The 27,570-nt window shown below is 38.8% G+C and overlaps 1 protein-coding gene across 3 annotated transcripts; it reads left to right on the top strand.

The window, feature by feature from the left end:
* The first annotated feature begins 22 nt into the window (after positions 1 to 22).
* MPHOSPH8 (M-phase phosphoprotein 8) lies at positions 23 to 27,570 on the top strand. Of its 3 annotated transcripts, none has more exons than XM_069808220.1 (14): positions 24 to 351; positions 4,959 to 5,114; positions 6,023 to 6,877; positions 10,988 to 11,084; positions 12,239 to 12,487; positions 12,933 to 13,058; positions 13,145 to 13,233; positions 14,399 to 14,539; positions 15,326 to 15,412; positions 17,370 to 17,524; positions 22,025 to 22,179; positions 23,504 to 23,631; positions 24,324 to 24,407; positions 25,291 to 27,570. In XM_069808220.1, exons 1-14 carry the CDS (start codon positions 91 to 93, stop codon positions 25,330 to 25,332), a joined length of 2,625 nt encoding a protein of 874 aa, XP_069664321.1. In that variant the 5' UTR covers positions 24 to 90; the 3' UTR covers positions 25,333 to 27,570. The 3 variants fall into 3 exon arrangements, with proteins under 3 accessions (XP_069664322.1, XP_069664321.1, XP_009912170.1); XM_009913868.2 differs by lacking the exon at positions 24 to 351 and adding an exon at positions 847 to 978; XM_069808221.1 differs by lacking the exons at positions 17,370 to 17,524; positions 22,025 to 22,179; positions 23,504 to 23,631; positions 24,324 to 24,407; positions 25,291 to 27,570 and adding an exon at positions 15,608 to 15,826 and having other exon boundaries at positions 23 to 351.

Here is a 27,570-nt window from a genome sequence, read left to right as displayed (position 1 = left end):
ATTGGTTGCGGCCGCCGCCTCGCTGCCTCTTCGCCCGGCGGTGCATGTCGCAGCCGCATTTCACCGTTGTCGTTTGAAATTCGGCCCAAAATGGCGGCGGCGGCCGGGAGCGGGGCTGAGGCGGCGGCGGCCAGGCTGGAGGGGGCGGAGGAAGAGGAGGAGACGGCGGCCGCGGCAGAGGACGAGGAGGACGGGGAAGAAGACGGCAGCGGGGCTGGCAAGGCGGCGTGCGCGGCGGCAGCGGCAGCAGCAGCAGCAGCAGCAGCAGCCGCCGGCGATGGCGAGAGCGAGGAGGAGGAGGAGGAAGACGTGTTCGAGGTGGAGAAGATCCTTGACGTGAAGACCGAGGGGGTGAGTGCGCGGCGCCCCCCGCCGCCCTCCTGGAGCTGCGGCGGGGCTCCCCGGGCGGCGGCGGCGGGTCCTTCAGGGAGGCTGCCGCGCCGTGTGGCGGCGGGGCGGCTGGCGGGCAGCCCGGCCGCCCCCTGACTGGGGCCGGCGGCTGCCCTGGGGTCGGGTTTCGCCTTGCTCCCCGAGGAGGTGCGCGGCAGAACGGGAGTCGGGAGCGGCGGTTAACTGTGCGCCGGCAGCAGGGCGGGCCTGAGAGCGCTGGGTCGCCTCCTGCTCTTCCCTCGCTTTCTGTGCGCGCAGGCTGTGCAGGCTGCACAGGCAGAGGCTGCTGTTGAGGCGGATTTTCCTGCGCGATTCTTTTATACTTGGGCGAGAGGCATGCAAACATAGTAGATCCGTTATAATTGCAATTTAAAACCCGTTGGGCCTAATTTTGCAAGGAAGCTTTTTGTATCTTTCAGCTTTGACTAAAGGGACTAAATCTGGAGTATCTCTACTAACGTTTTTTTTCTGCATTGTTAAACTACTCTGCTCTTATGGCTGGACTGCAGTAGTGTTTTGATGTAAAGTGTTTTGAGTGCAGAAATGGGCAGGATTGAATATAATGGAAAACTTGGAGGTGGTTTCAAGGTATGTTTAGTGAGACTGTTGACTGGCGTATAAAATGTGTGAAGACCCCTTAATGTAAGAGAGACCTCTGCCAATTAAAATAACTAGCTGTAGTGATCTTTGCTTTGTTTAGACAGAAATAGCATACTTTCCCTTCTTTGAAAGCAGTCTAGACTGGTTGATGTTCGAAAATTTCCTAAAACTCAACTACAAAAAATAACTAACACAACTTTTTTTTTTTTTAATTATTTTGCGTCTGAAAATTGTTTATTTTAACCAATTTATGGTTTTTATTTTAGGCTTCAGTCAGGTACAGGATAGTATAGAATTCTGCCTGTTTAGTGTAAAACATCAGGGTTTTCAAACCCTTAGGCTGGAGAACCTTCAGATCAAGAATTTCTTAGATATTTGTGATGCTATCGTGCTTAGGTTGTATTTTGGCTGTAATATCTTGATGGCTTAAGAATGTTTTGCTTTCGAGGTAATACAGTATTTATAGCTTTGCCTGTATTAAGTGTTGGCCAAAATAATAAGTCAGGCTTAAAACCAAGAGGACACACACACACGCACCCCCCCACCAGTGATGGAACCTAAAATCTGTATACTGATGGCAGGGCGGAAGGGGGTCATACCATTGCACATACTTCTAAAGAGTACCAGAATACATCAAGTACCATGTCTTAAAAATGTCATTGGCATGTGCTGGTGTGTTACGCCCCCTCTTTCTATGGTTCTCCTCCTCTGAGCAGCCCATTCTGCAGCAGGTTCTGAGCTATATGCACTTGATGTTTCTAGGCTGGGTCAGTGCAATTAGCTTTACTGTATGTGTTTGCCTTACCCAGTCTGTGTTGGCTGCAGCTTTGTAGCATGGGCTCCAGTTGTGTCAGGTCACCTTTCACCTTTCAAGCTCTTCAGCTGGGATTGTGCTCCTGTGCTTCAGAAATACAGGGCAAGACAGATACTTGCACCCAGTCCTAACTTCCAAAATGGCTGGAAAAAGCTGTGTGTTACATTCAGTGGAGTATATTTTATGTAGTCTGCTTTAGACTAGTGGTTCCCAGCTTGCGGATTCCCAAGTCTGATACAAAGTCCAAGCAGATACAGCAAGCCGGCACTGTCCAGCACAGCATAAGGCCAGTCGGTGTGTTCCTGTATCACAGTTGCAGAAGCGGGAGACCTGGAGAGCACCGCACAGAGAAGCTCTTTTCATTCACACTCTTGATGTTGCTGGAGCTGGTAGTAGTGGTAGCATGAGAGGCAGCACTCCTGGGATGGGATTGGGCTGAGGAGTTAGACCTGCTGATAAACAAAACATTAACATGTCCTACTTAAGAGAGCAAGCAATAAAAATTTGGAAATGTTTCCTCTCAATATATCTAGAAAGCCTTTCATACTGCACTACAATTATACTAGAACAAGAGGCTCCAATGCAAATCATGACATTTCCCAGGGGAAATGGGTAACCTTAACTCTGCTCTTTAATGACATGGTGATACCCCTTTCCACAGGAGTTGGTTCTAGCCCATCAGTAGTTCTTGTAGAAGCTACAGCAGTATAAAAATGCTTGGAACTGTTCTATTATTTGTAAGTGATACAGAGGAAAGAAATAACAATGTTGAGTAAAATAATGTCAACAGATGAGTGTGAGGCTGTGTATGTATCTTCAGTATGATGCTCAATCTCCTGTCTTCACTTACACTGCATTTTTTTTATCACTTTCCATGTACTGGATGTAGAGTCATTCAGCAGCCAAATAGTCTTACATATGCATTAGACTTTATTTTATCCAGCTTTTTCAATTAATTAAAAAAGGAATTCTAACTCATTTTGTACCCAAGTTACAAGGCTGTAACTATGCAGCTAGCTGAACTCCTGCATCTGAAATGGCATAACCCTGTACCACCAGACAGGTGAGAGGCCAGCTGGCTAGGAAACAGATTTGTGGGAAAGGAGCTGGGAGTCCCCACAGACAAGGAAGTTGAACATGAGTCAGCAGTTCTTGCAGCAAAGGTGGCCAACAGCATCCAAGAGTGTAGCCAGTAGATCAAGGGAGATGCTTCTTCCTCTCTTCTGAGCACTGCTGAGATGCATCTGGAGTATGGTGTCAAGTTCTGAGCTCCCCAGGACAGAAGACACGTGGACATACTGGAGTGAAGGGTTATGGAAACATTTTAGGGAGCTGGGTTTGCTCTGCCATAAGAAGAGAAGAATCAAATCACAGGGGTATGTATATCTGCTTAATGGGAGGATGTAGAGAGGACAGAGTCAGATCCTTCTCAGAGGCGCACAGTGAAAGGATGAGAGAGGCAGTGAACACAAGCTGGCATGCAGGGAAATCTGAATAGGTACACTTGACTGGGCAGATTTCTGAGCAGCTTGATCTAGTTGGTCCTGCTTTGAGCAGGGCATTTTACTACTTAGTTCTGGAGATCCCTTATGACCTAAATTATTCTGTGACTGTAATAAGAAGTTACTAGTCATTTATTTCATGTGTAACCCCATTAGAAGAAGGAAAGAGACATGTGAACATGATTTTGAAAACTAATTCCTAAATCAAGAGTATATGGTTAAGCTAAATTATAAGAGGAGAAGTATTACACTAATGTATCTGAATATAGGCTATTTATTTATATGTCAATGAAGCAAAATACAGAAGATTGTAAGTAGAGTTGATTGCTGAAGTTTAATGGCATATATATACACTTGGTCAAAGGTTAATGGTACTCAGGCAAAAATGTAAATTTATGGATTTAAATACATTTAATAGTAAGTGTCATATGGCAGTTCTTTTGAAGCTTTCCTTCTCCAGGCTTGTTGAGCAGTGTAGGATCTTTCAGAGCATTATCAATCTATTTTTGAAAGAAAGAGATACTATTATTTCGCTTCTGCAAGGGTGCTTTCCTTCGTACATTTGCTAATAGTTCTTTTTTTTTTTAAGTTCAGGAATGGCTATGCTGCCTCGTATTCATTATTTGCTTTTTTTATATGGACGATGGATTTTCTTAAGTTTGGTGGTACCTTTTGTCATACATCTGTTAAAAGAGACTGCAGGTTTAATCTGTAAGGGTGACTGCATTGATTTCATTGGACATGTCTCTGCTTTTCAGTTAAGCTAGGAGAAGGCGGCCCTGAGTTGCCACTTGCTATATCAGCAACATGCTGATTCCAAGCTAATAAGCCTCGCCTCTCAGCAAGAAAAGGAGTCCATCTTGAGAAACATAGGGATTCAGACTATTTAGGAGAAAGGCAAGAGATCATTTGGTGGAAAGCTTTTGTATTGGTTTGGGTTTTGGGGTTGTTTTTTTGTTGTTGTTTTTTTTTTTTTTTTAAATTAATGGTAAAAAACTTTCTAATCTAGTGAAAAAAACAAGGTAGAGACTAAAAGGTGCAATTTCATACTACAGTGAAGTTAAATACTGTTGAACCAATTGGTCTAGGGCTTTCGTATGTACTCTTTTAACAAAATCTTTGTAACTAACTCCACTGAGATGCACACACTCAGATTTTGTCTAGGTTTGACTTCATCTCATTCGTGGGTTGTGTGTTTTGGGTTGGGTTTTTTTTCTAATTGTTGGTATTTCAGTTTATCAAAAATGGCATTGATTACAAATCTAACATGAGTTAAATTCCAGTATAAAACTAGGTGAATGGTGTTAATGCATTATAAATCTTATGGTTTTAAATCAACTTCTTCAGCAAAGAGAAGCAATTCAAGCTTGACATTTTTATAGAAGAAATATTACAGATTTTACAGAATAGATATTATAAATATTTTGGAAAAAAACACTCCCAACTACTGAAATATTTTACAACCTACTTAGTTCAGTATGTGATGCAGATGGAAATAATTCTGAGAATTCTTACGTCAACGTTGGGTTGAACTCCCATTATATTCATTTCTATATAAACAAAATGATATATGCACCAAGATCCCCAGCTATTAAGTAGATGATGCAATAGTATGCTGTATTGTATTAAATGTTGGGGTTTTTTTCTTACAGGGTAAAATTCTCTACAAAGTACGGTGGAAAGGATATACCTCTGATGATGATACCTGGGAACCAGAGGTTCATTTGGAAGACTGCAAAGAAGTGCTGCTTGAATTCAGAAAAAAAATTGTGGACAATAAGCCTAAACCTGTTAAAAAAGACATACAGGTGTGTTTCACCTTCCAGTATCTTACACTGATCACATATTCCCTATCTAGGCCCTGCTAATGAGGGGAGGGAGAAGGAAAGACATTTGGGATATGGAATTAAGAAGACATAAAGAATCTCTTCTATCTAAAAGTGTTTTGTTTCATGTGAAACTGACTCTTGTTGCTGCTTTCTGGTTAGGGATTTTTTTTTTTTTGTTAATTGACAAGTTTGCTGGTAGACTCTAAAGCCATCTAAACTATTTCAGTTTTTAATGGGACTATATAAATGATGTATGGTCATTTTAGTTTGCTTTTGACAACATAAACAACGCCCTTTCCCTACCCACATGTATATTGTCTTGTCAGTGATGCTGGGCACTGTTCATTTTACCTTCCTGCTTTCTGTAGCAGGTTGGTATTTTTGCCTGTTAACCATTAAATTTGGTAAGATAGGAATATATAAAAATTAATTGCAAGAAGGCAGCATATGGCTTTTTTTTTTTTAACTGCTCAGTCAGTCTTAAAATGAAGCGTAAGAATCTTTTTTGAAAACTGGTACCCTACTTCTGGGAAACCTATAGGTAAATTGTACAAAATCAGGTTAATTGGTTTTGATGTAAAATAGTTCAGATTTAGTTCTGTTCTGGAATCTGGTTGTTGGATGTCTGATTAGTTTACTTCACTTGTTTATGTACTGATTCTCATCCAAGCAGCTAGTAATGTAATTTAGGTAAGTGAGCTAGAATTGCATTTAGAAATTTTACAATTTGGCAATGAGGAATGATGTTTGCAGTGATAAAAAGATTAAAGTGTTTAAAAATTTACTTCTCCCAAGCACCACCACCACTGCCATTTTTGTATAGTTTACACCAAAGTGATACAGTTTAATGGGGAAAGAAATCTTTTCTTTTTTTCCCTACCTTTTAGAAACTATCTCTAAATGATGATGTATTTGAAGCAGAATCTGACAGTGACTGGCAAAGTGAAACGAAAGATGATGTTTCACCAAAGAAGAAAAAGAAGAAGTCAAAAGATGGAGAGGATAGAAGTCCAGATGATCTGAAGAAGAAGAAGTCTAAGTCTGCAAAACTCAAAGAAAAACCCAGAACAGAATGTGAAAATTCCTCAGATACTTTGGTTTTAGATTCAAAACCAAAAAAAAGGACTTCAGAAACCAAGGAGGATTCAAAGGACCCAAAGAAGCAAAGGAAAGAAGATACTAAAGAAATCAAGAAAAAGAAGGGAGAAGTTAAAGATTTTAAAATAAAATCTAAAGAGGATTCTAAAGAAAATAAAAAGTCACGGAAGGAGAAGCATGGAGATGTTCAGTTTGACTCAGAATCAAGTACTCTAGACGATGTATTTTCTCAAGGAACTGATAATGAAAATTCAGACTTAAATTACGAAAACAAAGATGAGAAGCAAAAGGTAATAAGTGGAGAAGAGATATTGGAACAAGAAATTGCTGAAAAAGATTCCATTGCTGATAGGCATCTTGATGGATCAGCAAGTAATGAAGATGATAGTATTGATGTTAAAGTTAAAAGAAAGAAGAAAAAAACTCAGAAAGCTGAAGATTATAAAGAGGAAGGTAGAAAAGTGGAAACTCAAGACACCTATTTAGAGAAGAAAAGCATGCACAAAAAGCAAAAAGGTCAAGAAAAAATAAAAATGGTACCAGGAGAGTTGGAGAAAGTGTCACCTGCTCCTTTACCAGTGCAGAAGGGTTTGAAATTGAGTGCTGATGAAAGAGGGCTCAAGTCCACTGATTCAACTGGGGAGGTAAGCAATGTTAAGGCATTGGGGTGGGGGCTGGGGATTAAACCAAACATCTTTGAGGTACAGATACCTCAAAAGGCTAGTGTTCATGATGGCAAAGAGAAAAATATAAATTGGAAAGTTCATGAGCTGGATGAAACTAAAGAAAGGCTTATGTTCTGGTTTCGGCTGGGATAGAGTTAGTTTTCTTTCTAGTAGCTGGTACAATGTTGTGTTTTGGATTCAGTATGAGAATAAAGTTGATACAACTGAAAACATCAGTGTGTTTGCTAAGCAGTGTTTATATTAAGTCAAGGATTTTTCAGCTTCTCATGCCCAGCCAGCAAGAAGGCTGGAGGGGCACAAGAAGTTGGGAGGGGACACAGCCAGGACAGCTGACCCAAACTGGCCAAAGGGGTACTCCATACCATGTGACCAGTATATAAACTGGGGGGAGTTGGCCTGGGGGTGTGGATCACTGCTTGGGAACTAGCTGGGCATCGGTCAACGGTGAGCAGTTGCATTGTGCATCACTTGTTTTGTATATTCCAATCGTTTTATTAATATTGTCATTATTGTTATTATTATAATTATTAGTTTCTTCCTTTCTGTTCTATTGAACTGTTCTTATCTCAACCCATGAGTTTTACCTTTTTCCTTCTGATTCTCTCCCCCATCCCCCTGGGTGAGGGGGAAGTGAGTGAGCAGCTGCATGGTGCTTAGTTGCTGGCTGGGGTTAAACCACAATAGCCCACTGCACAATGTGTAGGAGAGACTGAAAAATTTCTCGATTCTGAACACTATAAAGGAGGGAACACTTTAGGAGAGAAGGGTGTCTCTAAATGTGAAAGTATTGAATTTCTCCTGTTTGTTATGTGTACTTACTTAGAATGAAATTTACTGTTCCTCCAAAGCGTGCTGTCATTTTGTGCCAGTTTTGACTGGGATAGAGTTAATTTTCTTCGTAGTAGCTAGTATGGGGCTCTGTTGTGGATTGGTGCTGAAACCAGTGTTGATAACACAGGGATGTTTTGGTTACTGCTGAGCAGTGCTTACACAGAGCCAAGGCCTTTGCTGCTTCTCACCCCACCCCACCAGCGAGCAGGCTGGGGGGGCACAAGGAGATACAGCTGGACAGCTGACCCCAACTGACCAAAGGGATATTCCACACCATATGATGCCATGCTCAGCATATAAAGCTGAGGGAAGGAGTGCTTTACCTGTTAAACTGTCTTCATCTCAACCCATGAGTTTTCTCACTTCTACCCTTCTGATTCTGTCCCCCATCCCACTGTGAGGGAGGTGAGTGAGTGGCTGTGTGGGGCTTAGTTGCTGGCTGGGGTTAAACCACAATACATTTTTAGCTTTGTTCCCTCCAGCTTCAACAGTTGTCTCAGTTTGACTTTTTTCTACTTGTGTGGTAAGACATTCAGTCTTGAGCAACTATCCATCCAACACTGCACAATGAAGTGCACTTTTGAGCTAAACCACACACTTGATCTCTCTCAAAAGCCAGCCACTCTGTTATACCTACATATGCTACCACCTACCTGAGAATTGGAATGCTGAAATGACTTCTAAACCCAAGTCTCCCAGATAATTGTGCAGCTGGCTTGCCTTGTTATATAAGCACCCCAGGAATTCTGAATTGCTTAGTTTCATATTAATTACAAATGCTGTACCTGTTCTAAGAAATGAGCTAAGCAAATACTGGAATATTTATTTTTCCCTATTATTCCAGTAGTATTTTAAGAAAAGCAGGATGATAAAGGTGAAGGAAGAAAAAATGGAAAAAATAAAACAATGTTTCTAAGAATATAATTTCTTGCAGCTGCTTCAGACTGTTCTAATACAGTTTGCAGTTCATAAAACTTTGGCTGCTCAGAGAAATCCCTTTCTGATTTGTAACAGGATTGCAGCCAAAACACCTTGATAATTACTGGATTATGTCCCACTTCTTCTGAGGCCATAATTCCATGGCAGCAAGTTTCTTCTGGAGGTTCAGTGGTGGTCCTCTGCTTAAGATTGTTATATGTATGGAGTAGGCCACCTTAAACATAAGGAAGTTGATTTGGAGGTAGAGAATTACGTGGCATAATCTCAGAGTAGAGCTACACAAAATAGTGTTTTTGCAGGAGCTTAGTGGTGAAAGCTCTTGTAAACAAGGTTAAGCAATAATTATGAGGCATAGCCCAGTTTCAAAAAGTTATTTAATTAACTGAAATGGTATGGCCCTTTATTACTCAAGTATTTTCTTGTAGTTCAAGGCTATAGCATTCATAAGAGACACATCAGTGATGATAATCAGATAAATCTTTGGAATTCTGTTTTATTTACCAGTAGTATAAAAATACTGTCACCTCAAACATGAAGAAATCAACAACAGATGAAAGTTGGTTTGCTTATGGCTCTTCAGCCAGAACTCTCAGTAAGTTGTCTGCATGCATTTCTCATAGTCATGCTCCATGGAAGGTTGTGCTCCATGGAAGGTCATGCTCCAAGGTACCAAGGAAGCAAGGCAGGCATTCTGGTCTTTGCTTTTTTTAGTCTAGGAGGCTTAAACAATGTTTTTGGTAACTGGTTAGTTATTCTTTAGAGCAGCTGTGGACTTACTACATGAGTGGGTTTGGTGGAGAGTTCTGGATGTCTTTTGGCTTCACTAAATTGTTGGCCCAAGCAGATTATTCCTTTCAAATAAAATCATAGTGTATGTTTCAGCTACCTGTCTTTCCTTATGTAGCTCTGATTACAGAACACTGTCATGTCAATTTTATAATACAGTATTCTCTGTTTGGAGTCAGTTTGTATGTTTCAGCTACCTGTCTTTCCTTATGTAGCTCTGATTACAGAACACTGTCATGTCAATTTTATAATACAGTATTCTCTGTTTGGAGTCAGTTTGCATGCTGAACCATTCTTTCCATTTGATTTACCTCCAAAAATAAATGTGCAGTGTACATTGTGCATCTGATCAGTATTGGAGATCTGGAATAGAATTCAGGATTACTGATTTTAACAGCCCCTCTGTGTAGCAAATATCTGGTAGTCCCTGTAGTGATTTATGGATCTCCTCCTAAATACTGGGCATCTGCTGGGATTAACAGCTGTCTGTGCTACTAGTTAATCATGTCACTGATCAAAAGCTGAGGTTTTGTTGGGGGGGGGGGGGGAGAAAGATGATTAAATATCTCAGCTCTGCTAACACATTATGATACACCAAATTAATCTATTTTAAGTGAAGTTTTCCCTATGCCAAAGAAGTGGTGGCATTTAATGATAAATTCAATCTGTAATTCTTGTGGGGACTTCTTTTGGGGCAGTTTTTTCAGAAAGCCAGTGCTATGCCATGTACCAGGTTAGTGTCAGGGGCTGATAGAAAGCCATGCCAAGGAGTCTTGTCCTCCCTACTCTGCAGTTTGGAATTTTCTGGCTGAATGGAGAGAGAGGGTTACAGGAGGAGAAAGGCAACCTTTGGTGGAGGCAGTTGAATTCTATTTTGGTGAATTTGATTATATATCTACATCTACCACACGTTTCTTCTGTGATACTGGATATTGCTAAGCTCAGTCTTCTGTGTGGATACGGTGGGTTTGGGTGGATTTTTCTGAGTGTCTGTTTTTCACAAATTACTGTTGCCATAGCATTTCTGTATGTGTAAATTGGAAAACTTGGAACCTTCTGTATACCAATTTCAAGTTTTCTCAGTTAAGGTTCAAGTCAGTGCTATCATAACTGCTTTAAATATGGTGCTGCAAAGGTGGTAAATACTTTGAAATAATTACATTCTGTTCAGGTTTGGTATTTGGAACAAATGAAAAGTTCATAATTTTGAATTTCCTTCAAAATGCTGGTTTTGGCCTATCTGCATCTCATGCCGTAAAGCACCTTGCATGGCTGGAATGCAGTAAAAATCTGAATTGAAGTTGTTTTGGAAATAACACCACTTCTCTTATGGAAGAAGCCTTTACAGACCTAACTCCTGACTTGCCTGTTTAATTCTTTTCTTAGGAATGTCCACAAGTCTGTTATATACAGATTTCAGTAGTAGTCATTTTATTTATCATTGGAGTGGTGAAAGGTTTATTTTCCTTTTTTTCCCTACCACTTTAATTTGACCGTTGTTCTCAATATCAGGAGAAAGAAGTAAAGAAAACTGAAACAAAAGAAAAATCTCAAAAAAAAGAGTCTGAAAAAGAAGAAAAGAGCAGAAAAGAACAAAAGGGCCTAAAAAGTAAGTGCTAACTGCTTAAAAGAGAGAAGGGAAAGACCCTTCAGGACATTCTCCTCTTGTAAAAATAAGAGTGAATATTGTATAGTTTTGTAACACATACCAGAAACAAGAATTTCTGCTTTTGTTCTAGGAAGCAAAAGTCTGCTGTTTAATGGCTTTGTTAATATATGCTTCATGAGAATGCTGTGTGTACTTTCATGTATGAAGCATGGAAGTGTATAGAAATCTCTTAATGTTTTTGTAGACAAGTCAAAATTTTGCCGTTTTTCATTTAATATTGTCAGCTATGCTTCTGTGGCATGTAACAGTCATCTTTTTTTTTTTTTTTAAAAGGAATTCATCCAACTGTTGGCTATTTCCAGAAGTGTTTTGGTGATACTATGAATACACACTTTGTATGTTTAGAAAAACTAGTAGAGGTTCCCATCAGACAAACTTCTTGCCTCTTGCTTTAGCCACAATGATAAGTTGTATTATACAACCCTTAAAATATCACCAGAACTGGATGATTTGATATATGAAGAAAAATGCCTAGGTTGTATTTCTATTCTTAATAGTATAACAGAGTGTTGATGTTACCACTCTTGATCTCAGTAAAAATTTGGATGATTTTATTCAGGATAAATTCCGTCACTACTATGATGAGGATGAACTGAGGAAAACTAGGTAACTCCACCTTTGATAATCATGAATGGATATAGGAGGAGCTATGATGCCTTGAATAGCTGTTGCTAGAGAAACATCTTTCACTGAAAGTAGCATAGATGTTTGCAATGCTCAAGAAAAATAGTAAGAGAATGATTAATTATTGTTCCTTACATAGTACATGTCCTTTGTCTGTTCATCACAGATACTGAACCATGTTTTCAAAGTAGTAATTTACACATAATTCTAAACTACATTTCTTAAAAAGAAGATGGTATCATGTTGAAAGCAGTCAGAACTCAGACTTGCCAGGGTAGCTGGAGGTGAACTAGCTCGCCGCGATTTTTGGTTTATGTTGTTAAGCTTGCTCCTACGCTTCAGCAGTGATTAACTTACAGAAAGAGAACAGATCTTTTCTAATTGGTCTCTGGTCACTCACTTAAAGTTTGTTATGTAATAGTCTTTAGTGGCTCAAGTAGTCACTCTTGGTAACTGTCTTAATATTCTAGGCTTTAAGGACATCAAAAGTGCATTTGACTTGTTTAATGTAGCTTCAGAAGAAAAAAGTGAATATTCTGAGAATAACTGCAAAAGAGAAGAATCTTCGCTAGAATATAAATTCATAGAAGAATTAAAATCAAAAGACAGCAAGGTATACAAGGAAAGGAGGAACGTAAGAGATGAAACAGACACATGGACTTACATTGCTGCAGAAGGGGATCGAGAAGTAGTGGATGTGTGTCAAATGGAGAACTCTGGTGAGTAGTAGAAACAAATGCAGGGGGAAGTTGAGCACTGGCAGTTAATATTTTCTCCATTCCTGCTTGCATCTTTTAGTGCTCCAATTCTTGTCTCCGCAGGAGGCTGAAATAATGTTTTCTTTTGAAACTCACTGATAACCTTTCCATGTGCTTCTGCTATTACAGTAATGGAGTGTTCACCATCTCTTATCACTTCAGCCTAATTTATTACAACAAATGAACAATTTTTTTCAAGTAAAAGCATTTTATATCCGTTTGTAACATAGCCTTCATTGTTTGGAACCATTCCATGCTGACTTCCAGAGTCTACTTGAATGAGAAGTAGTAGTATGTTAAGCTGCTGATCATTGAAGCAATGGCAAGCAATGAATGGTTTGGAAATTTATAAGTTACTTATTTTACTTATTTGTTTTTTTCTTCCATAAAATCAAACACGTGATAGATGGCAAGCAACAAGTCTTGAGTTTGGGTATGGACATGCAGTTAGAATGGCTGACACTAGAAGACTTTCAGAAGCATCTTGATGGAGAAGATGAGAATCATGTGTCAACAGAACCAATATCAAGTAGTGAGTAGTTGCTGGGAGGAAAGCACATTTCTTAGCTGGCGTTTCAAAGTGAAATATCCTATAACTGCATTGAATTTATTTTCTAGCTCTCCTGAGGGATGCTGTTAAAAGTGGAGATTATATGACAGTAAAGATGGCACTTTCTTCAAACGAGGAATATAATCTGGATCAAGAGGTAATTTTTCTGCAATAGAAGTATTGGAGGGGGGCAGGAGGGAAGAGTACAAATTTGGATTATTGGAAAAGTTTTCCCCTCTTGCTAGTAGATTTCTGTCTCACCTTGGGAAAAAAAGCACAAAGTGAGAAAAGGGAGTACAGAATTTGAGGCTTCAATATTTGTTATCCATTTCTTCCAAAGAAAAAAAAGTTTGATAGAAGTACAGTTTGATGGAAGCATCCCAGTAGCTGGATTTGCAGCAGATTCACCCACTGGATTTAACTGAATATTAAATTTAGACCTTTGCATGGGGTAAGAAATGATGATACCCATCAGGTCAAGTGGCTGAACTATGTAAAACATCTGTACGTGAAAAAAAAAAAGAATGTTCTGTTTGACAGACTGGGAGCACTTCACTCCATGAATAATTAGTTTTCTGCCAGATCTTCATCAGCTGTGTTCTTACTGTTTTTTTCTTTCAAGGATCTATTTTCCTGTTAAATAGTACTACAGTTCCATTTTTGAGGCTTAAAATCTCTGACGTCAGTATTTTCACTGGTGAGCTGTTACTATGTAGCATTTTGAGAACTATACATAATGCTAAGACTTCTGTAGCATAGTAGAAAAGATGCCAAATGAACTACTGAGGCAAGCATGTGTTCTTTGAATTATAGTGTCTGGTGGATAAATGCAAGAATGAGTGAGGAGACTGGCCACTCACAGAACTCTCTTCATACTTATACTCTGATAAAATCCAAAAGCAGCGTTGTGGTAGCAGCTGACTTGAGCAGTTTTGTTTTTCCTCTAGTGGCGGCTGATTTCTGTTTCCACTGTCTTGCTGTCTTCCCCACCCTCTAATACCTTGCTGCCTTTCTTCCTGGCTCATTCTGTTTTACTTCCTTCTTGTTGTGGTCCTTGGAATGTTACGGGTTTTGCAGATTATGGAGCTGGAGTGTGAGGCCTGTGGACAAGAGAAGTAGGAGGTGATAGTTTATCAGTATCTGGCAGCCATGTATGCGTGAATTCTTCTGCCAGGGAGGGGAATCTTTGTGAAACCTCTTGACGCACTTGCAATTTTTGTCTTGCAACTTTGATTTATCTTAAAGTATTTCATTTTTGTGGGTTATTTTGTTGGTTTCGTTTTGGTTTTGGTTTTTTTTAATGGCAATGATTCTTGTTGCAGGACTCAAGTGGAATGACCCTGGTAATGCTTGCTGCTGCTGGTGGGCACGATGACCTTCTCCGGGTCCTAATCAGGAAAGGAGCTAAAGTTAATGGTAGACAGAAAAATGGAACAACTGCATTGATACACGCAGCTGAAAAGGTTGGCTTGGTTATTGTCATATTTGTGGTTATTGGCTCTTTTACTTACGTTTAAAAGTGGTACACAATTTTTTTTCCCTTGGATGATCCCTGAAAAGTAGTTTGCAGGATATAGCAGGGTGGCCTTAACTGCATAATTTCAGCAGCTGTGGTTACTGTAGTGTAAATAAATTATGATCACAAACCTTGCCTTGAACAGAGAATATCATAGGGCTAACTAGAGGGAAAGTGGATGTAAAGGATACCTCTGAATTTCTCTGTCATAGGGACTGAAGTTCTTGTGTTAGAATTGCTAGTTATGATCTCTGGCTACACAGGATCCAAACTTGAGACCAAATCTCTGATTAGGCAGGGTTTACTATTTGAGAGTTGGGAGATGGAGGCAAGCTCTTCTCAAACTAAGACCAACTGGACTAGTAAGTTAGAGGATGTTTCATGGGTGCACTCTTGTTTAAGTTGGTTTATGTGTTTTCCCATGTACGGTAGGTACAAGGCCAAAAGGCAGCTTGATTCCAGTTTGGTGATTAATGCAAACATACTGTTTTCTTCCTGTGCTGTTCACTATTGCAAGATTTTAAAAAAGTAAGAATTGTAAATACTCATGGCTATCTACTTGCCTGAGTCTGAATTGCTCTTTATTAGCCATGGGAGAGAACATTGTTAATTGTATCATGCCTCATGCTTTGGATTTTACTGATGGATTTTAAATAAGTGTCACTTTATATTCTGAAACAAAACCAGACTATTTTCTACTTGCTTGTCTTGTGGTTTTTGTGGTTTTTTCCAGAATTTTCTAACAACAGTAGCTATTCTTCTGGAAGCTGGGGCATATGTGAACATGCAGCAGAGCAGTGGTGAAACTGCTTTAATGAAGGTAAATCCAGTGTTTGTCCTGACATGGTATAATAGTAAATACTTTTGGCAAAGTAATAAAACATAAAAACATATCTGTAGAGTTGATTTAGGGAACATGTACTATATCTGAAATACAAACGCTACTCTTTGTTATTCTAGGCAGTGTTTTAATCCATTTTTTTAATGTACTGTTATATCTAAACAATAAATGCAGATGCCGTCAACATACAGTGCTAAATGTGGCTCATCATCCTCTTCCATTATTTGGCTCAAAGAAATGCAGATGTGGTCTTAAGACTGAGATAATCTGGTTGTCATCAGGAAGAGGAAAATTCCAGAAAGGAGAATCTTGCACTTGAGTGTTGCTGTGATTGACTTCTGTAGTTTCGTTGCAGGCTGGAAATAAAAGAACTGGTTTGCAGTCTCCTTCTCACTGCTTGTTTTGCACCTTTACTCCCCCCCTCCCCCCATCACAAAGGAAATTTTTAATTATTTATTTTTATTCTAAGACCCTTAGAACAGTCTGTGCTCCTCTTAATTTTTTTGTTTGTTTATATCAAATAATTTCACCAAAGCTCCCATTCCTGATAAACTTGCTGTATTTGTATGTAGGCTGTTTAAGGCAGTTTGTTGGCAGAAGAGGTTATGAAAGCTTTTCTGAACAAGACAACATGGTACTGTTTCTCTTCTATCCTCTGCAAGGCTTAACAAGTGTGGGGAGTTCACTTTTTTCTGTAAAGAAAATGGTAACACACTTGTTTCCTTAGCCGCTTAAATTCTCTTCATAATTTGGCTACCTCCATGAACCTCAGTTTTGACCTTTATTGTTTTTAAAGGTTTTATTAGTGTTTGATGCACAGCTGTACATACTTTCTAATAGGTAGCCTACAGTGACTTACTATGGGTATTTGTTTTGCTGTGCAGATACAAAGAATAGGTTCTTAATTTCCAGTAACTTACTGGAACAAGTTTAGCCATGTGTGGATGAACATGTAAATGTGTTTATCAAGTCATTTTTATTTAACCTTAAGAGTTCGATCATACTTTTCAAGAGAAAGGAAGAAAAAAAAAAAGGTCTTGGCACTTAGTTCCTTTCTCTGAGGTGGTGTGTGATTTTTTTTGTGGGTTGTTTGTTGCGGGGAGGACAGGTACAGGTAGGTTTAGTTATGGAAGATTGAAAGCACAAATGAAAGTTCAGAGCTGAGACGAGTTTCAGACGGTAACTTCTGAAAGGCCTCATGAAGATAGAAATTTCTATATGTTGTGCCTTTCCCTAATTTGTTGAAGTATTTGAAAACAAGCAACCGAGAGCATGTGTTTGCTTTCTTCAAAGTAAAGCTTTCTTTAGACTTTCCTGTACTTTGGTCAAGTCTTTGGTTGACATGCCCTGAAATTCTTGCTGTTAAGTAACAGTGAACAGCCTTGGATGCTTAGGCAGTTAATAACAGTGACTGTCTAACGTAGCTAAATAACAATTTCGGGCAAATTCTGTTAATTTACTGCACACCTGAACTACCATTTGAACTGAGATTCCTAGAAACAGACACTTTGAAGCATTAATTTAGTCATTCTGAATACTTCTGCAGAAACACATATTCAGGTAAACAATTGCAAGAAAGTTTACAGTTACTGAACTCCAGCAGATTGGATGTTTTCACAGAATTTGGGGGGTTTGTTTTATCTATTTATTTATTTTTTTCTAATTAAGTCCACTTGGTAATCCTGAGTGTTGCTGCTTCTCTGGGATCAGGTGTGTAGTGTTGCCTGGATAAAGATAAAATATTTATGGAGTGTGATCCTGAGTTTCTAGTTGTGTTAGCATTCGCAGAACAAATACCTAAACTTGTTTTCTGAATTGTAACTAATTTTGGATTTTAATTAATTTCTGCAGTTCTGCTTACTCCAATGTTATGCTCTCTTCTAACGGGGTATTTGTCATCATTGTCCATCCTTCCATCTTCTCACTTTCTGCACAGGCTTGTAAAAGAGGGAATTCTGATATAGTGCGGCTTATGATTGAAAGCGGAGCAGACTGTAACATTTTGTCAAAGCATCAGAACAGTGCACTGCATTTTGCTAAACAATGTAATAACGTACTGGTGTATGAGCAGCTCAAGAGTCATTTGGAAACGTGAGTAAACTGTACTTTGAAGTCTGTTCTGGTGATGTTTGCGATACTAGGCATGTCATAATTTTGGTTTAAGTCGGGGGAAGAGGGGGACATTTCAGGAAAGAAAACATCTGATTTGGGCAGAAAGGTAACTAATAAATCATGTGAAATGAAAATGACGTGAGCTAACAGAACTAGCAGACACTTGCTTAAACACTGAGTAAAAAGATGGAAAGGAGGAAGAGGGAATTACTAGAAGTGAAAGATTCCTTAAACTAGAAATACAGCAATTGGGAAAACTAGAAAGTGTGTAAGCACTGGACAGTTGAATGTAAACTCTTGTTAGGGCATGCCAAATAAAATACCTTGCTAAAAAGCATTAAAAAAATAGAAACAAACAAAAGAACACCAAAAAAACCACCATAAATAATCAGTGCAGGTAGTTAGGGTGTTGTTGGACCCTTAACCATCAGCTGTGAGCTGAGAGTGCCAGGGGTAAAGCTTTCATGCCAGTAAATGATGGAAATAAAAATCTTCATTGTGCAACGGAATGACTAAAGAGCAATGCAGCCTATGTAGTATGTGAAGAGTTCATGTCATATGGTCATGTACTGAGCTGATGAATATGGATGCTAAATGGAGACAAAATATAAAGAGAAGGAGCAAAGTCTTTTAAATACTGATTTGGAGGAATACTGACAGTTAGTCTATCAGGGCAGAAAATCATAACCAGCAATCTCTTAAAAAAATCATAATCAGCAACCTCTTAAACTTGGAGAAGTCTCAAGGAGGGTCTCAGACCTTCTACAGCAGGTGAGATTTTGCCATGAATGCATAGCTAGTGCTAGAAGAACACTGTCTCTGTGCAAGGTCCTTTTATTGTTTTATGACGATTTTATCCTAATGATTTATCTATATAATGTATGACCATCTATCAAGTAGTTTGTAGTCCAAGCTCATTCTGTTCTAGTGTTTTAGTGTTTAGAAAGCCGTGGCTGTTTTCTGTCTCTGATCTCTTGTGTTTTCCATCAGCTAACATTGTAAATCTATGTTGATAAAAACTGTCTTGTAATGGTTGCTGATATGTGCTGTAGTACTACCAATATTCTTATTCTATTTTAAATAGTTAGGGGTGCTCTTTCCTTTAGAACATTATTAAATACTAAATTTAAGCATACTAAGTCTAAAAACTAAGACCTATAAGCAAATGCTTCCATATGATCATTGCAGCAGTGGTCACAATGGAGGTTAAGGGAGCCCTTCTGTGAGGCAGAGAAATTTGTGGAACATTTGCAAAGTGAAATGTTGGGTAAAAACTGTTGTAGTGCAAACCAGTAAAACACAAATAAATAACATTTCCAGCGCAAGGTTGTATTTGCCTATGAATTCTAAAGGAACTCAGTTATGAAATTACAGAATCACAGCAACACAGAAGGTTGAGGTTGGAAGGGACCTCTGGAGGTCATCTTGTCCAACCCCCCTACTCAAGCAGGGCCACCTAGAGCCAGTTGCCCAGGACTGTGTCTAGACAGCATCTGAGTATCTCTAAGGATGGAGACCTCTTAACCTCCCTGGGCAACCTGTGCCAGTGCTCCATCCCCTCACAGTAAAAATGCAATTCCTGATGTTCTGAGCGAACCTCCCGTGTTTCAGTTTGTGCCTGTAGCCCCCTGTTCTGTCACTGGGCACCAGTGAAAAGAGCCTGGCTCCGTCTTCTTTGCCCCCTCACTTCAGGTGTTTATTAATATATACACATTGATAAGATTCCCCTAAGCCTTCTCTTCTCCAGGCTGAACTGTCCCAGCTTTCTCAGCCTTTCTTCATATGTCAGATGCTCCAGTCCCTTCATTGTCTTTGTGGCCCTTCCTTGGACTCTCTCCAGTATGTCCGTGTCTCCCTTGTAGCAAGGAACCTGGAACTGGACATAGCACTCCAGGTGTAGTCTCACCAGTGATAAGTAGAGGGGAAGGATCCCTTCCCTTGACCTGCTGGCAATACTTTGCCTAATGCAGCTTAGGATACCATTGGCCGCCTTTGCAGCAAGGGCACATTGCTGGCTCATGTTCAGCCTGCTGTCCACCAGGTCTTTTTCTGCCAAGCTGCTTTGCGGCGGGTGACTCCCAGCATGTTCCTCCCCAGGTGCAGGACTTGGCACTTCTCTTTGTTGAACTTAATGAGGTTTCCTGTTGGCCCATTTCTCCAGCCTGTTGAGGTCCCTCTGGATGCCAGCACCACCCTCTGGTGTATCAGCCATTCCTCCCAGTTCAGTGTCATCTGCAAACTGGCTGAGGGTACGCTGTGCCCCATCATCCAGGTCATTCATGAAGATGTTAAACAGGAATGGACCCAGTATTGACCCCTGGGGATACACCAGTAGTGACTGGCTTCCAACTAGACTGATTTTTGCTGAACTAATGTGTTCTGATCCAGTTTCATACTGGGAGGGAAGTATTGTAATGCCAGTATTCTTAATGCACTGTAAAGCTTGTCTGAGGCAGTGTAGATCACTGAGCAGATAGAAGCTATAAAGAATGTTTTCTTACAGCAGGCTAAATGGAAAAAAAAAAAAAGTGCTAAAAGCACAAAAACTAATAATAATTTTTCAAAGATAGAGAACTTGTTAAAGTGAGCAGGGGCAGTTGAAGTGGATAAATGGAGTATGCTGATTCTTCCCCAGAGAAGGAAATCATGACTTGTGAGTTAAGGTTTTGAAGGCAACAGCAAGCACGCAGATAAAAGTGATCTGGTACCTGCAGTTCAGTGTATTGAAACTTTGTCACTCATTCACTGTTTGATGCCTTTTCCAGTTTGTTTCTTATTTAAAATCTGCCACCTCAGTTTTGGCTAATCTCAGTAATGAGATTTGGAAAATCTCGAACATGTAATTTTGCCAATGAAAGGGCAGTTGAAATTAAATATTGATAAATGCAAAGTGATGTCCATGGGGTATCACTGTATTAATGTGAATTAATACAGGGAGTAACACAGCTCTTGCCAATTGAGGGAGCTTCTAGACTCATTACCTGAAAATACCAGTTCAGTGCTTCTTGTCAGTCAAAAAGGAAGATAATATAGTAGTAGTGGAGCTGAAAATAAAATGTAAATCCATGGTGTCCGAATGCCTTAAATGGCATCTGCCATTCCAGTTACTTTGTTTCAAAAACAGATGAAGCAAAAAGGGAAAGTAAAGATGATGGTCATCTGGAGTAGCTTCTGTAGGATAGAGGTTCTGTAGGATAGTGATATAAGTGACTTGGGACAGATCAAAAGGTCAAGATTTAAAATAAAATCAGGAAACAACAGAAAATAACCCAAAGTCACGAGACGGGTTCTACAGGCCATCCTGTTAAATGATTTAGTGATAGGTTTGAAATGGAGGAATATTTTTGCACAGGAAAAACTGAATTACAGATCTCGTTGCCGAATGTTGTGGTCACAGATGCATGGGATTTTAGAAGGGATTAAGTACATCTAAGAAGAGGTGTGATTTGGCTGCAGTTTCTAGTTTTGGATGCCTCTAAATGAGATTGCTGGAAACTAGGACAGTCTACCAAAAAAAGACAACTGTTTAATTTCCCATATTTAATATGGCTTTGTCTAGCATCTGGAAGCTAGGTTAGATGGGCTTCCGGGCTTGCTCTGGTATGGCAATTCTTGTGGTTTCTTTCCGATCAAACACTTAAGTTTTAGATTCCGCAGATGGTAGTCTCAGCTAGCACAGAGAGGAATTGTGCTCTGAATAATAGCTGACAAAGCTATAAAGTTGAGAGAGTCAGGACCTTTACCTTGTAAAAGTGTTTAAAACCCATTTGTGTCAAAATGGCTTTCTGAAGAAGATTACTTAGTAACCTGCTTGTAAAGGTGCCAAATATTGTTGGTTAATGTGGTCTCTCTTTGAAGGCTAGGCTGCTTGCTTAAAATAAATGCTTCTTCCACCTCCCCAGCCCAAAAAAACCAAATGAAAAAAAACAATTTGACTGTTTAATGGTAGCGTGGCTACTTTTTCACTGCATTATTAGTAGAGTTTTACTGGGAACTGCATATTTCCAATAGTACTGCCAGTAAAATTATACAGTGACTTATTTGTGTATTTTTACATTGTACTTGCAGTCAGGTTGATAAATCAGCCATGCTGGAGAAGTGGTTGCCTGTTTCTGTTCAGCCACTAGGTTCATATTGATGTTTTGGGGATGTCTTTCTACATAAAGAGCCTTAAAATATGTGGCTAGTTGGAATTTTTTTTTAATCTGCTGCAGTGCATTTGTCTCGGATTTTTATTTTTGTGGACCCTATAGATGAATTTCACAAACAGATTGCTGATAAAATGTTTTATTAACAAAGTATTGGGACCTGGAGTTCATCTGTGCATAAATGCTAGTGATGAAGGCATTCGCTGCTGAAAATTGGGCATCCAAAAAGGTGATCTGGAATCCTTTTTTGCATCAGCCCTCACTAAGTCTGTCTCTCTGGTAAAGTAATTTTACTATGTGAAGCATAAGCCTCACTTGTTTGGTCTTTCAGGCTCTCAAGAGTAGCAGAAGATACCATCAGGGATTATTTTGAAGCTCGTCTTGCTTTACTGGAGCCAGTCTTTCCAATTGCGTGTCATCGTCTCTGTGAAGGGCCAGACTTTTCTACGGATTTTAATTATAAACCCCCACAAAATGTTCCAGAAGGTAGGGGGTTTGCTGTGGTGGTGGATTTTTTATTTCTTAAAAAAAAATACAAAAACCAAAGGTAGAACAGTGCATTGAGAAACTGCCTTTTAAGTATGTCTTGAAGTATCTGCTATGCGAAATTATTTCTGTATTGCTTATTGCAGTACACTACATTAAGAGTGTGCTGATTATGGAGCATGGGGAGAGCAGCGATATTTTGATGCGTTGTGGGTGAGGTTTGTGTGTATCTTTTTTTTTTTAAAGAGCTTTTTTTATTGCCACATACACAGCTTCTTTCTTCTGTTCGCGGGTTACGTTAGCTTTGTGAGGGTTACATTAGCCTAGTGACAGGTGTTACAGAAAAGGAGTGGTTTACCTTAGAATTAATCATTTGGAAAAACCTTAATCTAAGAGCATACTTAGAAAATACCCTATTTTGTCATCTTGTTTTGTAGGCAGTACCTAACGCACTGGAGTCTTGAAGTATAGTCACAGTATAGAAATACTACAAAAAAGGCAGCAGCATCAATCAACTCTGTTTTGCCCACAAACCCTTTGAAAAAGCTGGGAATCAAATTCCCAAGATACTTGGGAATGTTTCTTCATTCTTGCAGGAATCCAGATACTAATCTCTGATGCTTTGAGCCATTTTTATTCATCTTTTGAGTATATCAGGGAAATATCTACTGATACTGATTTTTCTTGAAATAAAACATTAATGTGACTGTGGAATACTACTTAAATTAAGATTGAAAGTGGTTGTGTCTGCCTGGTTTTCTGGTTGTTAAGAGTTGTAATAGAAGTCTTCCAGTTCTTGATTATAGGTATCCTTTATAGAATTAAGAAACCTTATCTAAGTTTCTGTATTAAAATGAGGCATTTGTGGGTATTTGAAGATTATTGCTTATTGAATTCCAGTGCAGTTCATAAAGATCCATAATTGACTGGGCTCAGCTGTCCTTACCAAGAAAACAGACAACCCAAACTAGATTCATTCCACAGATCTCTTTAGGTAAACCTAAACCACAGAGGTGAACCGTACCAAGGATTGCTGTATCCGTTTTGCTTTCCTTTTTAATAGCCACATAAAATTATTTCTGCTGCTAAAAGACCTTAGCTTAGTGACCAAGTCAGTTGTGTTCTGTGCTGGAATCCACTGGCTTGGGAGATGGGATTTCTGCATGTTGCTTTGATACTCTATTGGGGTTTAATATATACTATATAATATTTATATTTGTATATATATTTGTACCTAACTGTCTTCAAAGGTTCAGTGTATGTAGTTCTTCTAACTAGTGGATGTAATTTCAAATTCATGTGACTGAATTACTGTCCCTTTCAGGATCTGGAATTCTTCTCTTTGTTTTCCATTCAAATTTCTTTGGTAAAGAAGTTATTGCTCGTCTCTGTGGACCATGCAGTGTACAAGCTGTGGTTTTAAATGACAAATTCCAGCTCCCTGTATTTTTGGTAAATCTTTTCATATTACTGATTGACTGTAAAACTGCTTTATAAAGTCTTTATGGAGCAGCCTGGAAAATCTTAGTGCCTTAATTTGGATTTTAAGTTTTGTGATTGAAGCATTTTTTTTTTAAGCACAATAGGGGTTTTTTTAAATGGAACTTAGTTGTTCTTTGTATATGGAGAGAACTACAAACCTTGTGTGTACTAGACTCCATAAAAATTTATGACTTAAAAAGCAAGGACATAGTGCTGGACAACCTGCTTCTAGGTGGCCCTGCTTGAGCAGGGGGTTGGACCAGATGACCCTGAGAGGTCCCCTCCAACCCCAATCCTTCTGTGACTTCAGAACTGAGGGTCTGAGCAGACAGGCAAGAATTCTAAATTTAAAGGTGTTTCACTTCTCAAATTCACCTAGCCTCTCAAATTTTTGACCAAAGTAAGTTCTTAAATACTTGTTTTAACAATCTACCTCGTATTTCTAATGATTAATTTTTTATTTTGTTTTTTAATCTATTAAATGCATCACTTCACACAATTTTCAAGCCCTTTTGTTTTGTGGTTGCACCAAAGGTTCTCTGCAGTACACACAACCTTCTTTCAGAAATGCATAGTGAAAATGTCATGTTTTATTAGTCCAATTGTATAGAATTTCAGCCGTATCCTGCCATTAACTTTGTCCATTTTCTTTTCTCTTTTAGGACAGTCACTTTATTTATTCCTTCAGCCCTACTGCAGGCCTTAACAAGCTTTTTATACGGTTGGCAGAAGCTCCTACTGCCAAGGTACAAAATGTTCTCAAAGTTAAATGTGCATGTTAATTTGTTGTACAATAACTCTTCCATAGTCTAAATGCTCTAGTAGTATGTTGCAAATGTAAAACTAAGAACTTACCACTGTCTCCTCATCCTGGTTCCCATCAGTTACAGTTCCATCCTGTGACATTGCCAGAACTTAGGAACGTTGCCAAAGGCGATAGTTCTGTCACAATTAAATGTTTTTATGCTGCAGTCAGAATAATTCATGCATCAGGATAAAGTAATGTTACAGCTAAAATTTTCCCCATCTGTATTGTGAATTTGATGACTAACAGATACATGGAGTGTCAGTCATTTTTTGCGTACAGATGTTTTTGCATGCATGTTTAGGAGAACTTGGAAGTATTTACTGGGGTATGTAGTCTGCTTTTAAATAGTCTGTGTAGTCTGTTGTATTTTCCAGGTGGTTTGGGCAATAGTCCCACTACATGTTGCAAGATGAATAACAGATCCTGTTCTGGTAGCATTTATTCTATCCTTGGAAGACACACCAGTAAATTTTCTAGATCTTCAGATTTAAAACTTTTTTTATTGTGCACTTTTTTTTGAGGGAAAAAATTGAACTCGTATTCAAATGGAAGTATATGTATCTGTCTAATTCAAATTTGGGGCTTGTTCAAACAACACCTAATGCAGTAGTATTCTACTTGAGTCCTTTTACAAGCCATTTGTATTTCAGTAGGGCTACTGTAAACTGATTTTATTAAACACAGATTGTAAATTCCTTTTTTTTCTTTCTCAGTCACTAGTGATTGTATGCCTTTTCTCATGCTGTTCTTATATTAGAAGTGTTTAATGCAGCAGTTACATGTGAACAATCTTTATCTGAAACATTCGTTTGCTTTTACAGGTAAAGCTGCTAATAGGAGCATACAGAGTGCAGTTGCAGTGACCTCACAGCTGCGAGCATGTTGAGTGGACTGATACTTTTTTGGATATACTTCTGATTCCTCTGTTTAGAGACTGACAAAGCAGTTTGGACCTTTTTGGCACTCTTAAGTTCTCATCTTGTTGTCACTCATTGGCAGTCACGTAGGAAAGTGTGTGTTGGAGAGCAGTTGAATACGCTGTGAGAGGTATATGGTGGGACAGGGTTGTCAGCGCTTTTTTTTTTTTTTTTACTTTGTACAGATGTAGATGTAAGTATTTGTGCCAATACATACAATTCTTTTTTTCTTTAACTTGTGGAGTCCAGACTGCGTATTTCAGCTTTTCCACAATGTGGAATGGTACATATAAGAACTATTTAAGGTAACTATGTGAAATGTCTTTTTTAATAGAAAGATCTTTTCCATTTGTAAACTAAAATTTTCTACTTACTCTAACTGTAATGTTTCTATGTAAAATGCAGAATTGTCATATTCTTGGAGCTATGGGCAGAAACTACACTTCAAAGTCACTGCATTAGATTTAACTTTGAGTTGCTGAGGGCTGTGTTCTGGTTTGAAACTGTTCCTGCTACTGTCTCCTGATGAGAAATCAGTTGTGCTTAGAATGATTCCCTTTGAAGAAACACAAGTCTGCAGGTGTGAGTAAACACAGACATCTAAATAGGCTCAATTCATAGAGGATCACAGTCAGATTCCTAGTTACATCAGTGTTTTAAAACTACTTTTGTATTAGAGAAGCTACTGATAAGTTTTACAGACATCTTAACTTTTGAGTTCTTAGTCAAGTAAGTAAGTAAGTGACACATGGGAAAACAAATACAAGCTGAAAATAGCAAACCAGAAAACTTATAACTACCTTAAATGTGCAGGCAATGCTTTTTGTAGAGAAAAAGATACATAGAGGATTTCAGATGTTCTCAACCTGAAAGATGAGAGAACATGTATTGTCCTTTAATTCAGAAATTCAGTTCCTCAGTGCAAAGAGCTGCTATTTTTTTCTTTATTTAAATGACCCATCAGATGACAGCAGTTTTGTAATGGTCCTGTGCTATAAAATACAAATGTAATACTTCTGCATGAAGTATAGAATATTTTTCTTTGTGAATTAACCAACATCTTGAAAAGTGGAAAAAAAAAAAATGGAAAAAAAGAAAAAAAATACCCAGATTGTGCCTTTGCTGTTCTGGTTGCCAGGTGTAGTTTACATGCCACTATGTGCCTATATTATTAGCAAAACTATTGTGGATAAATGCTTGATGTATTTGAGTACTCACCATCAAAATGGTGCAGGTGTATTAAGTATCCTGTTAAGAACTGTGACTTTTTAATATAAAGTTCAATTAACCAGTTTTTAATTTTGGGTTCTTGAAAGTTTAAAACTTTCATATTTAAGAGATGCCAAAAGAGTAAGTAACAAAGCACACTATTTCAATTTTGTGGAATGTCACATTAAGCTATATAAAACTACAACAGCAACACGACATAAAAATACTAATTTCTGTTTTGATTTTGAATAGTTGCCTATCTTTTTGCAAACAGTATTGATGCAATGTTAATAAGTCTGGGTTTTGAACAGACTTGGTACCTCCACCTCTCTGAAATATGTTAGATACCTCATTTTGGTAAGTGTGAACACCTGAAATGCATGAAAAGCACTGGCTGAGAATTGGGTATGTCACTACCAGGCCTTGGGACTTTGTGTAGCTGTATTTCTTTTTAGTCACTGTGCATAATCCCAGAAGATGCATTAGGAAAGGGGACATTCATAAATGTTTCCTTATGTTAGAGTGACAGTTTTCATGTATGTGGCTACCCCTTCCTCAGTTACTCCTGCATTGTACATGTAACAGTATAGTGCATGTGTGATAAGCCCTTTACAGCACATCAGTGATAAATGTTCAAGCTGTTCAAGGTGAGGACAAAAGGTTTTTCAACAAAAGTCCATATAATAGAGATGCTATTTAGGAACTGTTGTACAGTCTAGCCTGAAAGTGTCTAGTAATGCTCCAAGAGTTGACTTAGCAAGTAGTCTGTGAAAGGCTGTTGATTTGGGGGTTTGTTTTGGTTTTTTTCTTCCTTGAGGCATTTGGGAGAGAGGGAGGAGTTCTACAGGACATGGGAATAAAATCTGGGTTCATGATGCTTTTGTGATGGGATGGGTTTTGCAGCCATCTTTCTCTTTTAGTTGGCAATATAAATTCAAATCCCTACTGAAGATGCATAAAAGGCATATGAAAAGA

This window comes from Haliaeetus albicilla, chromosome 20 (assembly GCF_947461875.1).
Source record: "Haliaeetus albicilla chromosome 20, bHalAlb1.1, whole genome shotgun sequence".
Lineage (NCBI taxonomy): Eukaryota > Metazoa > Chordata > Aves > Accipitriformes > Accipitridae > Haliaeetus > Haliaeetus albicilla.
Note: the sequence above shows the minus strand (reverse complement) of the source record. Positions and strands in the feature narration are given on the sequence as shown.